At 48.6% G+C, this 17,837-nt stretch overlaps 1 protein-coding gene across 2 annotated transcripts in view; it reads left to right on the top strand.

The window, feature by feature from the left end:
- The window catches only part of DENND6B (DENN domain containing 6B), a 37,157-nt gene extending 20,725 nt beyond the window's left edge, over positions 1-16,432 (top strand). For both annotated transcript variants that reach the window (XM_044989585.1, XM_044989594.1), the window contains 11 exons: positions 822-944; positions 1,902-1,997; positions 2,128-2,222; positions 2,786-2,851; positions 5,137-5,201; positions 5,777-5,866; positions 8,540-8,593; positions 10,292-10,401; positions 13,110-13,212; positions 14,070-14,144; positions 14,497-16,432. In XM_044989585.1, coding sequence (XP_044845520.1) covers positions 822-944; positions 1,902-1,997; positions 2,128-2,222; positions 2,786-2,851; positions 5,137-5,201; positions 5,777-5,866; positions 8,540-8,593; positions 10,292-10,401; positions 13,110-13,212; positions 14,070-14,144; positions 14,497-14,619 — 1,000 coding nt within the window. In that variant the 3' untranslated portion in view covers positions 14,620-16,432. The remainder of the gene's footprint in view (positions 1-821; positions 945-1,901; positions 1,998-2,127; positions 2,223-2,785; positions 2,852-5,136; positions 5,202-5,776; positions 5,867-8,539; positions 8,594-10,291; positions 10,402-13,109; positions 13,213-14,069; positions 14,145-14,496) is intronic.
- Positions 16,433-17,837: the final 1,405 nt, after the last annotated feature.

The raw sequence follows: 17,837 nt of genomic DNA, 5'->3' as shown, positions 1-17,837 counted from the left end.
CAGTGCTTAAGGGCATTAGGGAGCTTTGTAGTGCATGTATGGGCTTCTTGTATGCACAACCACCTGGACTGTAGAGACAGGAATTTCTTCCTGACTTTGGCTGGGGATCAGCCTATGCCCTGGCAGATTAGTTACATTAAAAATGTCCAGGGTAACCAATCTACTGTAGATCCTATTCCAGTGTTTCTCAAACTGGGGTTGCTGCTTGTGTAGAGAAAGCCCCTGGGGAGCCGGGACGGTTTGTTTACCTGCCCTGTCTGCAGGTCCAGCTGATCACGGCTCCCACTGGCTCACAGCTGCAGGCCAATGGGAGCTGCTGGAAGCAGCGGCCAGTATGTCCCTTGGCCCGCGCCGTTTCCAGCAGCTCCCATTGGCCTGGAGCAGCAAACCACGGCCAGTGGCAGCTGCAGTCGGCTGGACCTGCAGATGGGGCAGGTAAACAAACCAGCCCGGCCTGCCAGGTGCTTTCCCTACACAAGCGGCGACTCCAGTTTGAGAAACACTGTCCTATTCCCTTTTACATGTATCTTATTTTGCTTAAAATATATCAAATAAGCAGTGAGATCCACAGGGTAACTATATATTGCTTAAAATGTTTCCTTTTAACAGATTTGAAATGGTTTACAGGAAGTGTGTGTGTGTGTTATATATATAAAAATATAGTTACCTTGTGGAACTCACTGCTGCAGGATATTAGAAACCCATCCTAGACCTTAAATGTGCAGATGCAGAGGAGTAGCTGAATGTGCCTATTACCAGAGTCTGTTCTTTCAGGAACTCCATTTCTAGCCTTACCCTGTTACTCTCTCTTTCATGAACAGATGTTTCCAGCCAGTGCTAATTCATATCCAGATGCTGTGGGAGTTGATGCTACTTGGGGAGCCAATAGTTGTAATGGCGCCATCCCCTACAATTTCCTCAGAAATGGTTCTCGCACTTACCAGGTAATTTGTTTGAATCACAGGTGACTGTCACAGGATACTATTAATTCTCCTCCCTTTAGAACCACTGCTCTGTCCAATAAATTGCATCGGATCTAATTTGTGTATGCAAGTACAGTAACTCCTCCCTTAACATCGGTTAACGTTGTTACATTGCTGATCAATTAGGGAACGTGCTCGTTTAAAGTTGTGTAATGCCCTTATAACATCGTTTGGCTGCCGCCTGCTTTGTCCACTGCTTGCAGAAAGAGCAGCCCGTTGCAGCTAGCTGGTGGGGGTTGGAACCAGAGTGGACTGACAGCCCCCCATCAGCTCCCGACTCCCCTAAGTTCCCTGTGCGGCAGCCGCCCAGCAGGCTATCCGTTGCCCAGCAGTTCAGCTGTCCCTCCCCTCACTGCCATGTGGTGACGCCGATGCAGAGCGGGGCCACCAAGCCGGTGGGGGCTGATTTGTCCTGGGCTCCGCACCCCGCTAGGGATGGCCCTGTCAGCGGCACTCTTAGGGTATATCTGCACTTGGAGCTAGAGTGTGATCCCCGTCTCAAGGAGACATACTTGCGCTAGCTCTGATAGAGCCAACTCAGTAAACACAGAGTGTAGCCATGGCAGTGCGAGCAGCAGCAGGGGCTAGTTGCCCTGAGTGTGTAGCCGTGGGAGACCGTAGGCACGTATTCAGGGTGGCTAGCCCCTCCTGCCACTTGCGCTGCCATGGCTACGCTTCACTGTCACCTGCTGGTTCTGTCAGAGCTCGTGTGAGTGACTCATCCATCTGGTAATGACACCTCCAGCTCAAAGTGTAGACATGCCGCCAGTTTAGAGAGGGAGGGAGGGGAAATCCTGTGTTTTTCATCTGGCAGTGCAAAGCAGTGACCACTGGGAAACTGGCCTGTCCCAAAATTGTTCCTCTCCAACATGATCTGTCTTTCGTGATGACTACAATACTCCTGTATTATTCTTGCAGCTGTCTCACCCCTCTTAAGTACTGCTGTGACTATCGTCCATATTTCACTATCCATGACAGCGAGTTTAAGGAGTACACCACCAGGACACAAGCCCCGTAAGTACCCTGGTTGTGCTGTGTGAAAGGAACCTCGAGACTCATTACTCAGTCAGCACAAGCTACATGACGGAACCTTGGGGGCACTGTTGCTCTGGATTCCACTTTCGTCTCAACCTTCTCTCTGTAGGCCGAACATTGTCGTGGGAGTCACAAATCCTTTCTTCATCAAAACGCTCCAGCACTGGCCTCACCTTCTTCGGATCGGGGAGCTCAAAATGTCAGGTAAAGCTCTAACCCAAGCTCGTCTTTCTGCATTAGACTCAGAGGTTGACGGTGAGCTGGCCCATGTAGTGGTGTCTCAGCCACAGTTTCATGTGCACATCACCATCTCTCTGTGGATTGGGGACTCAGAGAGGGTAGTTCAGGCTGCTAGCCTGGGAGCTGAGGTGACAGCAGTAAAGGCAAAGTCTTAAGAAAATTACAACAGTTAGTTTTTCTTTCTTCTAAGCTTTAAGGAAATGGAAGATGGAAGGGAATAGGAGGGAGATGCTTGGTAGAGAGACGCTGGTTTTATTTTCTGAAAAGCCAAGAGCGCTGCTGTAGGCTGGGCTGAGGAGGAGTTCTCTACGTGACTCATTATTACCTTTTTCCTGTCACCACCGTGGACTGGCAGAGGCAGGTCTGAAAGCTCCCGTAGCAGTTGGGATACCAGCACTAGCTCAGGATTCATATCACAGTTTGGCATGGATGGTCTAAAGTGTGAGTCCTCTCACGTGTGCTGTGGCTATGAGGCTAGAAGTGCCGCCTTCATAACCTGGTACTAGACACTGTGTGTCTTTCCACAGGTGACTTACCCAAACAAGTCAAGGTGAAGAAACTAACCAAACTGAAAACTCTGGACACTAAGCCGGGTAATTCCCATTTAACATCAGATTTGGTTTAATTGCGTTGATCCTCCCTCTTTGCTGAGTTTGAAGGCTTTGCAGCAATGTGTGTATTGTGGGCATTGCCCTCTGCCTCAACTGAGAGCAACTCCAGGGCTGTAACTTCTTCCAGCTCCTCTGCTGCTGTGCAGTAATTCTTTATGGTTACGTGAGTGTCCTTCCTGACTTGCACTCTCCTGAGCTCTCCATTGTTACTACTGGGCCATCTAAAGGCTTCTGATACGGAAAACGTGGAAGCCCCCCCCTCCCATCTGGTTTTAGAAACCTCCCTGAGGAAGACTCTGTCTGAGGAAGGAGAAGCCTTGGAGATGGTAGAAGCCTCATTAGAGGTTTCCCCCGGTGGTTGTTGGGAAGTACTTGTGTAGCCTGATGGCTCTGACTGGCTGAAGAAGGTGGGGTTTTGTGGGGCTGGTCTGGGGCTGGACTGAATCACCTGTCTATTCCCCCTCCCCCAGTGCGGCTACTCTTATCTCTGCATTGCAGTGATACAACTCAAGCTTCGCTTCTGCTTTCCTTATTCACCCCATTGTGCCTAGGCATTGCAGCTCACATGAAATAAGGGAGACTCAGAGCCCAGGTCAACTGACTTGAGCTCGTGGGGCTTGCTGAAAATAGTAGTGTAGACACTTGGGCTCTGAGACCTCCCTCTGATGGGTTTCAGAGCCCAGACTCCAGCTCGAGTGGGAACAGCTGCACTGCTATTTTTAGCCCCATAGCACGAGCCTGAGTCAGTTGACTTGGGCTCAGAGACTTGCTGCCATGGGTCTTTTTTTTGCAGTGTAGACTTACCCTGAGTCTTCACAGGTTTGCATGAAGTCTGGGGCTCTAGCCCCTTTGCAGTGAATTAGCATTTCTAAGGAAACATCAGTTGGTGGGTAGGGACATGGGTAAAAGCATGTGCTGGGGAGTGAAGCATCAGAATGTTTCACTTGTGTATAACTTTCCTTTAATTGTAGCATCTGGTTAAACCCACTATCGGTGCTGGTTGGCTTGGCCTGCCTCAGGCCAAATGAGTCCTGAAAGTGGCAAAAAGCACCCATGTCCATCTGCACCTAGCCAGAAGACACTGCCTCATCCTCTCAGCCACAGACTTGGTCACAGTGATCCATGTGTTGGTGATAAACTCTCTATAGCTAATACACTAACAAAGCCTCTCGCTCTGAAAAATGCACCGCCTACACACTTAGCAACAAGATCACATGCATACATTGTGATGGTGCCCTACGCTCTGCACTGGCTCCCGTTGACAGTCCAGTTCGTAGTCCCCTCTCTGGAACTGACCCTAACTATCTGAGCAGTTAGCTCCCCCACCATGACCTCCCAGGACAGTTCTGTTGTATGAGTGAAATGAAGCTGTTGGCCAATAGGGAGAGACTCCTGAGGTGAGAGACAGAACTTTCAGGGGAGCTGGGCCTAGACTTGGAGAATAGGTCCATCAATGGCTATTAGCCACAATGATCAGGGATGCAACCCCATGCCCCATGTATCCCTAAACCACCAACTGCCAGACGCTGGGACTCGGTGACAGGGGATGGATCACTCAGAATTGCCTTGTACTGTTCATTCCCTTGGAAGCAGCTGGCACTGGCCACTGTCAGAGACAGGTTACTGGGCTAGCTGGACCATTGGTCTGACCCAGTATGGCCATTCTTATGAATTCATTTCTGCAGGAGATGAGGCCACAGGCCTTGCCATGCTCAGAACTCATGCTGAGACTTTGGATATGTTCTTGTCACAGGCACACAATACATCCCCTTGCTCTCAGATGTTAAACCCTCCAATATAAATTATTCAGGCTATTTAACCTGCAGGTTGGGAGTGGAGAGAAATTTATATCACTTCTGTTGAGTATTTGGGAGGCTGTCAGATATAGTGAAGGGACTCATAAGTACCTAGGTAGGTAGATACAGCTGTCTAACACCACTGAACTAGTCAACTTAAGTCTAGTCCTGAGCTAATGCTGCTGGTTACGTGTCTTTTCCTGTGACATTTTTTGGGGGAGAGGGGTGCCCCGGGACAGTTAAAAGGTCTCTAAGGTTAATCCTACTGTGAGTGCTGTTGTGGCAGCAACTCTTGTCATTTTAGGAGGTTTCTGTCATCAAAGCTTTTTCTCTTCTAACTAGCCAGAGTTGAGATTGGGAAATTCACCTCCCCTGCCTGTGAACAAGGCTTTACTGCACAATAATGTGACCTTGAGAAAGTGGCGGCGGGGGGGTGATTTGTTTTTAAGCATTTCTATATTTTTAATCTAGGAATCTACACCTCTTACAAGACATTTCTGCACAAAGACAAAACCCTGATAAAGAGATTGTTAAAGGTGAGCGTTTCCTGTCTCTATCCCCCATCCTGTAAAACGCTGCAGGAAAGCAGTGCTAAAGTCTGGATTAAACCATTGAAGCCCAAAGGAGAAATAGTACTGGTTTTCCCTTTGGCCTGAGGCCTTTGACTTCACCCTGACTCCAGTCATGGTTTAGTCCAGGTTATCCAAGTGTGGGTTAAAATTACTTGGACAGTCTTCTCAGGGTGGTGCTCTCCGAAGATTTGCACTTGATTGAGCTCTGGAGCCTAATGATATCTTAACCGTTAGCATTGTTAGCAAGAAAGGAGAGGGATGATCATATTAGGCAGATTTAAACAATCTAGTCCATGTGAGTGGCATCTTACTTTAGTGTCACAAGTGAGTGGAGCTTGTGTTATGGGCCAAGCTTGGGGGAATGCACAAAATTATTCTTTTCCAGTCTGCCCCTTGACTGGCTGCATGCAGCTGCCGTGTTTTGCTGAGAACTGCACACACTTGCCATAGCCTCAGCTCTTACCTACTAAAGCTGCTGGTTGTTAAATGGTATCTTCATGAGCTCTCCTCTGTGCTGTAACTTCACTCTCTACCTGCAGGGGATTCAGAGGAAGCGCCCGTCTGAAGTCCAAAGTGCCCTTTTGAGGCGCCACCTGCTGGAGCTCACACAGAGTTTCATTATTCCCCTGGTGAGTAGGGGGTTGTTGATCTGTGTGGTGAAGGAGTATGGGAGGAATGAACAGCATATGCCTGAATGCTGGGTTCCACCCTCCCCTCTAGGTTATTCTACAAAGACAGGCTCTGTGCCAGAGCCCTGAACACCATCATAGACATTTTAATTCTTCTTAGAGAAGAATAAACTTGTCTTCCGATTGGCAGGTTCTAGCAGGTTTGACTGATACTGTGCTTGGCTCTACAGTCCTGACACCCAGCACAATGTTTATAAAGGGAACAAACCTTTTCTCCTGTACAAGAATTAACTTCCCCTCTGATTGGTCTCTGACACCTATTCTGCTATCTTAGCCTGTATCCAGCTAAGAAATGGCAAGGGAGACTTTTACAGAGGTGAATGAGAAGCTAACCCCAGGGTTCCCATCAATTTTGATTGGAACAATGGGCTTAAATCCCACACACCAGTTTGAAAACTTCCCCTGCTGTGTGTAGTATTTAGTAGGGCTTTCAAGCGATTACAAAAATTAATTGTGATTAATCGCACTGCTAAACAATAATAGAATACCATTTATTTAAATATTTTTGGATGTTTTCTACATTTTCAAATATATTGATTCAATTACAACACAGAATACAAAGTTTACAGTGCTCACTTAATATTTATTTTTGATTATAAGTATTTGCACTGTAAAAAAAAAAAAATATTTTACAATTCACCTAATACAAGTACTGTAGTGCAATCTCTTTATCATGAAAGTTGAACTTACAAATGTAGAATTATGTAAAAAAACCAAAAACCTGCATTAAAAAACAAAACAAAATGTAAAACTTTAGAGCTTACAAGTCCACTCAGTCCTACTTCTTGTTCAGCCAGTTGCTCAAACAAGTTTGTTTACATTCGCAGGAGATAATGCTGTCCTCTTCTTGTTTACAATATCACCTGAAAGTGAGAACAGGCATTTGCATGGCACTGTTGTAGCCGGCATCGCAAGATATTTACGTGCCAGATGTGCCACAGATTTCTATGTCCCTTCATGATTCAACCACCATTCCAGAGGACATGCTTCCATGCTGATGATGGGTTCTGCTTGATAACAATCCAAAGCAGTGCGGATTGAGGCATGTTCATTTTCATCATCTGAGTCAGATGCCACCAGCAGAAGGTTGATTTTCTTTTTTGGTGGCTTGGATTCTGTAGTTTCTGCATCAGAGTGTTGCTGTTTTAGGGCTTTTGAAAGCATGCTCCACACCTTGTCCCTCTCAGATTTTGGAAGGCACTTCAGATTCTTAAACCTTGGTTTGAGTACTATGCTATCTTTGTAAATCTCACATTGGTACCTTTGTGTTTTATCAAATCTGCAGTGAAAGTGTTCTTAAAATGAACATGTGCTGGGTCATCATCTGAGACTGCTATAACATGAAATATATGGCAGAATGCGGGTAAAACAGAACCGGAGACATACAGTTCTCCCCCAAGGAGTTCAGTCACTAATTTAATTTAATTAACACACTTTTTTTAATGAGTATCATCAGCATGAAAGCATGTACTCTGGAATGGTGGCCGAAGCATGAAGGGGCATACAAATGTTTAGCATATTTGGCACGTAAATACCTTGCAATGCCGGCTACAAAAGTGCATAACGAATGCCTCTTCTCACATTCTGGTGACACTGTAAATAAGAAACGGGCAGCATTATCTCCCATAAATGTAAACAAACTTGTTTCACTTAGTGATTGGCTGAACAAGAAATAGGACTGAGTGGACTTGTAGGCTCTAAAGTTTTACATTGTTTTGTTTTTGAGTGCAATTATGTAACCAAAAAAAATCTATATTTGTAAGTTGCACTTTCACGATAAAGAGATTGCACTACAGTACTTGTATGAGGTGAATTGAAAAATACTATTTTGTTTATCATTTTTACAGAGCAAACATTTGTAATAAAAAATATCAAGTGAGCACTGTACACTCTGTATTCTGTGTTCTAATTAAAATAAATATATTTAAAAATGTAAAAAAGCATCCAAAAATATTTAATAAATTTCAATTGGTATTCTAGTGTTTAACCGTGCAATTCAAACTGCGATTAATCACAGTTTTTTTTAATCTTGATTAATTTTTTGAGTTGATCGCATGAGTTAACTGCGATTGACAGCCCTAGTATTTAGTTCTTGAGGGTTCAGTCCCTACCATAGCATTTTTAAGAGCCCTGCCTGGATGGCTGTTGCTTTACTGCAGAAGGTAATGGTTGCCGTTTTCAACCCCTCTTCTCTTCCTGCCCTGTGAGAGAGCTACTTGCACCTATGGTAGACATTCCAGTTAGAATCGCATTGGCTTCTCCATCTTCTTTGTTCCAGTGAGGGGAGTTGTGATGTTACCGTGTTTTCTGAGTCTCACTCAGCTCCTGCTGTTGATTCCCTCCCATCAGATCTCATCCTGTGTGGCATTCTTAAAACTTCCACAGTAGCCAGTTCTGATGTCCTAGCTTCCCGGGGCAGTGGGGATCCAGGGGGAGATAAGCAAATGAGCATTTGGACTTGTGGAAATCTACCCACCAAAGAAGGGGAGAAGAGAATGGAAGGTTGTTCACTGAATGTCGTGTTGGTGGCTCTTAAAGCACAGCGTGACACCTAATGACCTTGGGAAGGGCTCTCTAATTAGTCTAAGTTCTGTTTTCACTGCTACTCCATAGGAGCATTACATTGCGAGTCTGATGCCTCTACAGAGGGCCATTACTCCATGGAAGGTATGTCCAGTTTAATTTGATTTCCTTATAGAGATTTGGAATAGTTACACTTTTATGCTGATCATTCTCTTGGGAAATTGTCCCGAATGCAACAGTCTGCTCAGATGTGGGAAAAGTACCCAAGGTCAGGCCCTCTAGCGCTCCTAGATCTGGGTCACATGATCTTCTGAGAGTGCCCAGGCCCTCCAGGACTTAGATCTGGGTGTGACATTATCCAGGATACAATCTAGAATGATGGACAGCTGTCCCCCCCTCAGTTCTCCAACCTGGGTTGCCTTTTACCTTGCTTTGCTGTGAAAGCAACCGCTCCTGGTCTGTCCACACACAGCCTCCAGCATGTAAATCATTCCCAGCTACACTGGATGAGTGCTATAGCTAGCCACTCCTGAATTACATTTCAGGGCAACGCCAGCAAACTCCCAGTCCCAGACTTTCCACCAGAAATGAGCCTCTTGTATTGCTCAGAATCCTCCTGGACAATACATGCTCATATGAAGTCTGTAATTTACTAATAGAAAATTATATGCACAGATCCTTGTTATCCCAAATGGAGTTTCCCAAACGTACTGGTTTAGATAAAACAACAAAAATGTGTTAACTGCAGATAGATTTTAAGTGACAATGAGTAATGAGGCATACAAACAGAATTGGTTACAAAGAAATCAAAGGTAAAACCCAACTAACACCTAACTTAACAAGCTAAGTGAATACAAAGCAAAGGTCTCTCTCATCACATGTTCCAGCCGTCTTACTGGCTGAACCTCTTTCAGTCAGGGTCTGCTCCCCAGTCCAGTGCTGCTTCCTTGTTCTGCAGGTGTTGATGGATGCTGTGGGTAGAGAGCAGGGAGAGATGTTTTGGGGTGTCTGTCCTCTCTACTTATAGCCTTTTCTCTTGCACAAGAATCAGCTCCAGCTGATGTTCAGGAGACAGAAAGTCTCTGGGGTCAAAAACCCTAAGGTGCTTCTTTGTCAAAATGTAGATTTTTTTGCCCACACCCTCTCTCCTGCCCAAGAGTGGCTACTTAATCAGGTGATGGTCCATTTGGTCTCATTGACACCTGCCTGAGGCATTGGCTAGCTTTTGTCTCTGGAGAACTTGTCTGTGACTGCCCTCCAGAACATGCTGGAACATGTCTTGATACGTTATACTGTGGAATCTTACCTCTTTACATACCAACCATTTTACCAGGACAGTCATGATCAGCAAATCAGGAGTTTTCAAATTATACCTTATGCTTTGTACAAAATTTAACACAGTCTTGTAAAAGGGGTGAACAGAGGGGTACAGACTGTCACACTGGGTCATAGGAAAATCCAAGGTTACCCAGCCTCAAGGAGCTCATCCCCTCTCCTCCATCCCCCAGGTAGGACTGTTAGAAAAGATGTAGGAATCTGTGAAATACTATGGCCCACTCTCAAACTGCCCTTGTTGCAGGGACAGGATTGTTCCCTCTGAAAAGGGAGATAGAATGAACACTGGGACAGATGCTTCCTCCTTACAGTAGTTTTCAGCTCAGCAAAGCTGTTAGAGATCTGTAACGTAAACTCTCCTAGCAGAATTGTTTGAGATGTGCCGTTTCAGGCATGTGGTGGTTCTCCTAGATTTTCGGTGTATCCTGCATAGACTTTTCCTAGGAGCTCTGAGCCTCATTCCCAGTACTGGGGGCTGCATTGCGATGTATTATTTTTGTTGCACAGAATCCTCCCCAGATCCGTCCTTTCCGACAGGAGGATTTCATGAAGACCCTTGAACATGCTGGTCCCCAACTCACCTGTGTACTTAAGGGTGACTGGTTAGGCCTGTACAGGTAAGAACGTGGTGGTTGGTTGTCTTGTCTCATCAGCAGTAGGTAAAGGGTATAACGAACATACCTGCCAAATCCGGGCTTAGACTCATCAGGAGGAGAGAGCAGCTTCAAGGGAGAGACCATTCCCTTTGAAAAGCTTGATGCCAACAAGGAACTGGCCAAGTTATAATGGGTGGGAGGAACCGCAAACAGAGCTAATCCTGCTTATGTATAAATAATATTTTAAATGACATGGAACTGTCAGATTTTAGTAGGACTTTAAACTCTCCTGTTTCAGGGTTTAAGCGAGTCCATGAGTGTGATAGGTTTGGGGAGAAACTTCCCCAGAGGCACGTTATTCCATCATTGTCCACTAGAGAGTTTCATGTACCTTGCTCCTGAAGCAGCTGGTTCTTGCCACTGTCAGAGACAAGGTATTGGCCTAGATAGATCACGGTTCTGATCCAGTATGACAATCTTTGTGTGTTTGAACAGTACCCAGCCCAGTGGGACCCAGATGCTGATTGGGGCCTGTAGGTCCTACCTTGTTATAGATAATAATACAGGGTCTTTAGGGTAAAGTTTGAGATGACTTGTATGAGGGTTCCCCCCATTATTATTCTAATGAAAAATTAGAGAGTTGCAAACAGAACAGAGCAAATCTTCACCAAAATCTGAGGGGGAAAACTGAAACCAGATACTCGTGGATAGGAGAAATACGGAAGGCATTGGGGTCCACATTTTCAGAGCTATTTAGACCCTTTGAAATCAAGGAGTTAGGTACCTAAGTACCTTTAAAAATCTGAACCTGTTGCTGAAAGAGACCCAGAAAGTGGACAGGCACATTATGTATGGATTTGGAACATAAGGCTGCAAATAAAGTCAGTGCAATTGTAGGTTAAATAAAGCCGCAGGAAAGTGAATAGCTGCTCTCTCTGCAGCTTTGGTGTGACAATAACTGCAATATTCAACTACCTACCTACCAGAAAAATATTGGCAAATAGGAGAGAGTTCAGAGAACATGACCAGGGTCTACAGGGCAGAATCTTGTGTGCTCTGCAGTTCTTAGCTGTGGAACTTTCTGCATAATCCATCCCTCAGCACAGAATAGTGCTCCAAAATCTAAGCTTGAATTTATAATAATAAAAAAAAAAAGTGTTTTATGGCAGCACTCAAAGGCCTCGGTTGAGATTGGGGCCCATTGTGCTGGGGCACTGAGCCTTTATAGGGTTACAAAGAAACCTTTAAACGCATGAACTGAGTGCCACTGATAAAGTGCTGTCTGCTTGTATCTGCAAATAGCAGTTTTTTTTCAGGCTATAATGAAGGTCTGAAATTCTCCATTCTTAACCAGGGATAAACTTTGAAACGTGGCAGCGTAGATCTCAACAGTGTTAGCTGATTACTTTAGCATGAATATCCAACTAATCTGCATATCCCATAATCACAAACTGCCTCCTACCGTCTACGCCTTCTCAGATGTCCCTTGCCAGCTTCCGTCTGACAACTTCGCCATGTCATTTTTCATTCCAAGTCTGAAATTCTGCAGCATCCTGAAAATTAAAAATGACGGGGCTGTGTAAAACTAATGAGCTGTGCTAATGCTTCATTTCCGTATTTCATTCAGTAAAAACCTCCATTTGTAAAAAAAAAAAAAATCACCCATCGGCTGCACCGTGGAGGGCTGCAGCCTCCAAACCTTTGGCTACAGCGTACACAAAGCCTTGTTTATAAAGAGAGAAAAAGGCCTAAATGTGTGGAGTTTAGCTCCATGACAACAATAAGTGTTTGATGCAAACACCAAGGAGGGAGGGGAGTTGCGGTGCAGAGGGACGGAGCTAAGATTGTTAAACTGAGAGGGCAAGTTTAAGATGATTAGAAAACACACACTGGCGCTGCCCTGGACGTGGCTGTGGAGTCATTTCCCCGTGGAAAGACCAGGAGCACCATTTCCTGACACACTGGAAACCAGATTGGGCAGAATTCTAGAAAATGAACACGAGGAGTCTGTGGTGGGGCCAAGAATAGAACCCAAATCTTCTGTGTTCTAATCCAGTGCCTTAACCATAAGACCACACTGCCTGCCCAGAGGTGGGAAGCACTCACCATTGCCTGCCTCAGGGCAGCCAACTCGCCAGACACTAGCACCTACGTATTGTAGGAGAAGCCAACTTCTGAGACTAAGAATAAATCAGGCCACTGATATGAGAGGTTAGGGAAGGTGGGGTCAGAAAGAGCCTTCTCCATAGCAACCTATACTTGACTATAACAGGGTTTAAGACTATAACAGGGTTAAAAAAAGAACTAGATAAATTCATGGAGGATAGGTCTGTCAGTGGCTATTAGCCAGGATGGGCAGGGATGGTGTCCCTAGCCTCTTGTTTGGCAGAAGGTGGGAATGGATGACAGGGGATGGATCACTTGGCAATTCCCTGTTCTGTTCATTCCCTCTGGGGCACCTGGCACTGGCCACTGTCAGAAGACAGGACACTGGGCTGGATGGACCTTTGGTCTGACCCAGTATGGCTGTTCTTAAGTTCTAACCTATCCACATCCCTAATTACACTGAACCAGGGATTCTGTGTCCCCTCCAACATCTCTGTTTTGGAACCACCTTTTCAATGGATGAGAAATCCCTAGGAGTAATGAAGAAACCAGACAGCAAGTACCATTCCCCAGAGCCCGGTCCACTCTCTCTCCCCCTCTCAGCTTCACGTCTCTTCCTGCAGACGTTTCTTCAAGTCTCCCAACTTTGATGGCTGGTACCGTCAGAGACACAAGGAAATGACCCAGAAGCTGGAGGCCCTTCACCTGGAGGCGATCTGCGAGGCGGTATGTTCCGACAAAAGGGGGTGAAAGCAAATGCAGGGATCCCTATGCCTGGGTGTCATTACTGGTGATGGGGGATGCCCACTGTCACATCCTGATTCAGCACTCCTGGAGGGGGGACTGCACTCAGGTATTTGGGGAACATCCACTCCACATCCCAGTCACTGCCTGAGTCTCAGTGCCTGGGCATCCAGTTTGGGGTCAGACCAGCCTTCCCAGGAGCCAGCACAAACCCTGCTCTGCCTCCTGCTGGCAGCTATTTTAATTCTTCAGGCACTTCCAGAGCCAGCTGAGTTTGTGATCAGATGCCTCTCCGCCTGCTTGATTCCTTCCTGGGAACTGAAATAGACAGCAGTTCTGACAGCAACTCCCTAGAGCACATTTCTCAAATTGCAAAGCCTGCTGGGATTGTGCCAGTGCCTCTGGCTCCTGCCGAGTGCATGGTCTGAGTGCAGTGCCCCAGGGCAGCACAAAAATCCTACACCCATCTCCTTTTGGCAGCTACGTGTGGCAAGAGGAATCTGCAGGAATCCTGGCACTGACCGGGAGTAAGAGAACAGAGACCATGCAAAGCCTGTGTATTGCCACATCCTCCCTGCACTCTCGGCTTGGCTGGGAGCGGATAGTGTTGCCACAGACAGAAAGCTGGGGAGTACATTGTCCTGTTCAGCCAGCCTGGAAGCCATTGTGCTGCATGCAGCACATGCAAATACCTAGGCTTGAACACAGCTGTGCAGAGGAGAAGGACCTTCTGTCTCCATCCCTGCCTCGGTACTAGGCTTTGCTTGGGAGATAGCTCTGAGGGGAGCTGCTGTATGGAAGTTGATTCCCTTAGGAGAACTTTTCTTCTCTTGCTGTAGAACATTGTGGCCTGGATGAAAGACAAGTCCGAGGTGGAGATTGTAGACCTGGTTCTGAAACTTCGTGAGAAGCTGGTGAGTTTCCTCCTCCTGCTTTGGTTCCTGTGGGCATGGGCCCTTCTGGTGGTGAGTGGATCACACACAGTGTATAGGAGATGGTGTATTCCTGCTGCTCCTCCCTGATGAGCAGCATATGAAGTCAGCCAGGGAGCTGTGAGCCTCCCTTATAAATGCTAGAAAAAGGACCCTACAGTCCTGCTCTTCTCACCCCTACCCTTGCATCTCAAACCATCTCCACAGGGGCAGCACTGCTCAGGGCCTGTATATCCTCCCAGGTAAGGGAGAACCCATGGGGCTCCCTTAAGTTAATGGCACAAGCAGAAAGGGGATACTTGGAGTCTGTATTAAAAGTTCCCCCTCCCCCCAGATCAGAGCCAGGTGCCATCACCTCCCTGTGAAGGAGGAAACGCTGCAGCGAGTGGGCCTTTACATCGAAACCGTCATTGATTCCTTGCCTGAGGATCTCCAGACTGTGCTGCACCACCACTGAGCCACCCAGCACCAGGACTCCCCCATTCACAGCATCTCCTTCCGAGCTGCAGGGGGCTGCAGTCAGGTTTGAGGAAGAAGCTTCTGCCCTGATCCAGCACCACGCTGACCTGGATTCTGCCTGCCAATGCGTGTGGGTGTGAGTCCTGAGCGCGGGGTGGAACTGACGACGGGAAGGTGAACTGTTTCTGTGCACAATTGTTTGCTGTTCGGTCCTGCTCTCCCGGAGGAGCTGGAGGAGGAGAGCTCTGTGTGGCCGTCAGTGAGGCAGAGGGAGGCAGCCAGGCTTCCAGTCCCATGTGGTAGGCTGTGTAGACCCAACACAGACATCCCCACCCTTGCCCTCACACTAGGCCCATTGATACATACATGTCCACATGCCCACTTGTCATGGTCCGAGCTGTAGAGACAGGAACACTCTGTGTTTGGGGTTTATGTACAGAGCCTGCAGGAGAAACCTGACGCTGTCACTAATCTTGTGATTCCAGACCCCTTCACACAGGGGAATGTGGAAAATCCACCACGACCCCCACAACAGGGGCACCCATTGCTGGAGAGAGCAGTCGCTGGCCTAGTGAATTGTTAGTGGAGCTGAAGGCAGGATAAAGGGAAGCAGGAGAAGTGACTGCTGGAAGGAATGGAGCTCTCCAGAGCAGTGTGTGTTAGACAGGCTGGAGCTCTGAGCACACCCTGCTGGGGTGCTGGAGCTCTGGTAGTGTGTGAGCAGGTAGCAGTCTCCTGTGCAGTGAAGTGTCTGACCAGAGCATGTCTAACGAGCGTTTCTGTCCTACAGATTCTCAGCCCCCTTGCCCGTCAGGGAGGACTCAGCACCACGGTTTACACCCTGCATTACCCTCACCAGTGGGCACTTGCATAGCACTGGCTCCCTTGTGGGTACAGAGCTTGGTGCATATACTTGTACTGCCAGTGAGATGCTCCCCTGTCCTTACCCACAGCATCAGAGGACTCTGGTACTGCTGCCTCTGTTATTTCCGGGGGACGGGAGGAAAAGGGGAAGGGCTGCACGCACATACAACGGATGAACGAATGATGAGCTGGCTTTTCTGCCAGCGCTAAAAGGACTGACCGCTGCCTTCCCCCTTTTCAGAGCAGTGTTTCTCCAGGTTCTCTGAGCACTGGTTTAACTCACCCCCGCGGCTGCCCTCTGAGAGCCAGTACCAGGCCCTCATGCTTCACCCTCTGCCACTCTGAGCACGGCCCAGAGCGTTCTTGCCATGGAGTGTGTGTGTCCTGTGCTCCGTGGGGCAAACCTGGTGTCCAGGGCCCGCACACTGCAGAGTAGGGATGGTCAGGGTGTCAGGCGGGACCCTGCACTAAGGCGTCCTGCGAGCTGTGTACAGGGAGCGGGGACGAGGGGTGTGATGGTGGGGAGGAGGAATGTTCTCTAGCAAGTTCTGCCCTCCATCAGACTGTTTCTCATTTATGCAGAGGGGCCAGTAAAGCACAAATGCCGGAACCCTCCCACCTCTCTCTGCCACCGACTCTGGGGGATGGTTCCTTCATCCCCCGCCACACGCAGTCTAGAAGAAAGCAGGGCAGCCGTCATGGTAGTGAGCGTTTCATTGCAGCCCTGAGCCCTTCTTCATGGCTACCCTGCCCTGCCCTGCCTCCCTGCAGGCTCCCCGGCTGGAGAAGCTGGTGCCAGGGCCCTCCGTGCAGTAAGTTACTCTGTAAACTGCTCCGTAGTGACAAAGCCCAGTCTGTATAGTGTATAGTCTGTATAGAGATGTGCAGTGCCCACAGGAGGGATTTAAATCGCTACCGTATAGTAGTAAATGTTACCTTAAAAAACGCCCTCTTGTCTTGGCGCCTCCGTGGGCTGGGCTGAGCTTTGTTCTGAAAAGAAACGGGCGTTTTCTGCACCCTGTGCTTGGAGTAAGAATAACCCCAGGTGCAGCATGCCCATCATCCGCAGCTAGCCTCTTCTCGACGGTCAGCGGGCCATTGCCCAGGGGAACGGCGCCACCCCCAAAGAACTCGGGTTCTTCCCACTCCATGGAAGAGCAGCCTGGATTCTGTGCCTTCTCATGCTGCACGAGGGTGGATTGTCTCTGGCCCCTACAGTTTATTGCGTCCTCCCAAGGGCAGTGTGCGCACAGTATTTTAACATTCTGCAGAGTGTACTGGTCAAATAAATGGGGAGGCTCCACCCTGGCAGTGGGGCGCGCAGGCCACTGGCTGCACGGAGATGGGAGATTACCGTGCAGCTCCCCCTCCCCCGGGACCCAGACTCAGCGGTGAGGCTGCACCCAACCCTGACAGCACAAGGACCAGGCCTGCCCCAGAAACACCCCAGGGCCCTGCCCCTCCATGCCAGGTGTGGGCAGGCAGGTGGGACCAGCTGTGGGTTCAGAGGGTTCTGGGGGGGGCCTGTCTAGGTGGGGGGGTCTGGAGGCACAGGGGCTTGTTGGGGGACTTCTGTGTGCAGTGGTACTGAGACTCTGCATGGGGGGTGAAGGTGGGTGGGGCACAGCGGGGGAGTGGGGCTCAGTGGGATGGTGAGCCACGTGCAGGTGGAGTGGGGCTCATCAGGGGTGTTCTGTGGGGGTGGGTGGGGGCTGCACAGGCACTGGGTAGATAGGGGAGCAGCTCCCTGTACAGGAATCCCTCCCCCTGAAGCCGGGGGAGAAATTTGGGGGTGGGTCTGACCTGGCCCTGGATGCTGTGCAGGGGAAGAGGAAGTCCTGTCCCCCCCAACCCAGCCGGGACTAGCAGCTGAGCCTGGCACAGGGTAGGAGCCACTAGCCAGGTCTTCCCCAGTCCCCCCCCTCCCCCGCCCCACAGTGATTTACCTCTCTGCTGGCTGCCCTGGGCATCCACAACGTACTGCTGGGGAGGGTCACATGACCGCTCGCGGCTTCCCTTTGCTGCCCCATCAGAAAGTCAGATTTTTCTGAGGGGAAGCAAAGAAATCGGGGGGACGGGAACGGGACGGGCCAGGAGACACATTCTGCACATGCGCAGTGGTGCCGAATTCCCCCAGGAGTAAACTCGTCTGCTATGCAGCTCCTAGGGGTTTGGGTGGCAATGAATGGAAAGGTGGCCTTACAGCACCTGGATAAATATTTGGGCACAATGGGGCTGGTTTGCTATGTGGGTCAGGCCTGACTCATTCAAAGCCAGATGTGGCTGGAGAGTTCAGAGAGGTCACCGCTGCTCCAGCACCGGCCCTGTGGACAGGCAGGGCTGGTGTCTTCC

Source organism: Mauremys mutica, chromosome 1 (assembly GCF_020497125.1).
Source record: "Mauremys mutica isolate MM-2020 ecotype Southern chromosome 1, ASM2049712v1, whole genome shotgun sequence".
NCBI classification, from domain to species: Eukaryota; Metazoa; Chordata; order Testudines; family Geoemydidae; genus Mauremys; species Mauremys mutica.
Note: the sequence above shows the minus strand (reverse complement) of the source record. Positions and strands in the feature narration are given on the sequence as shown.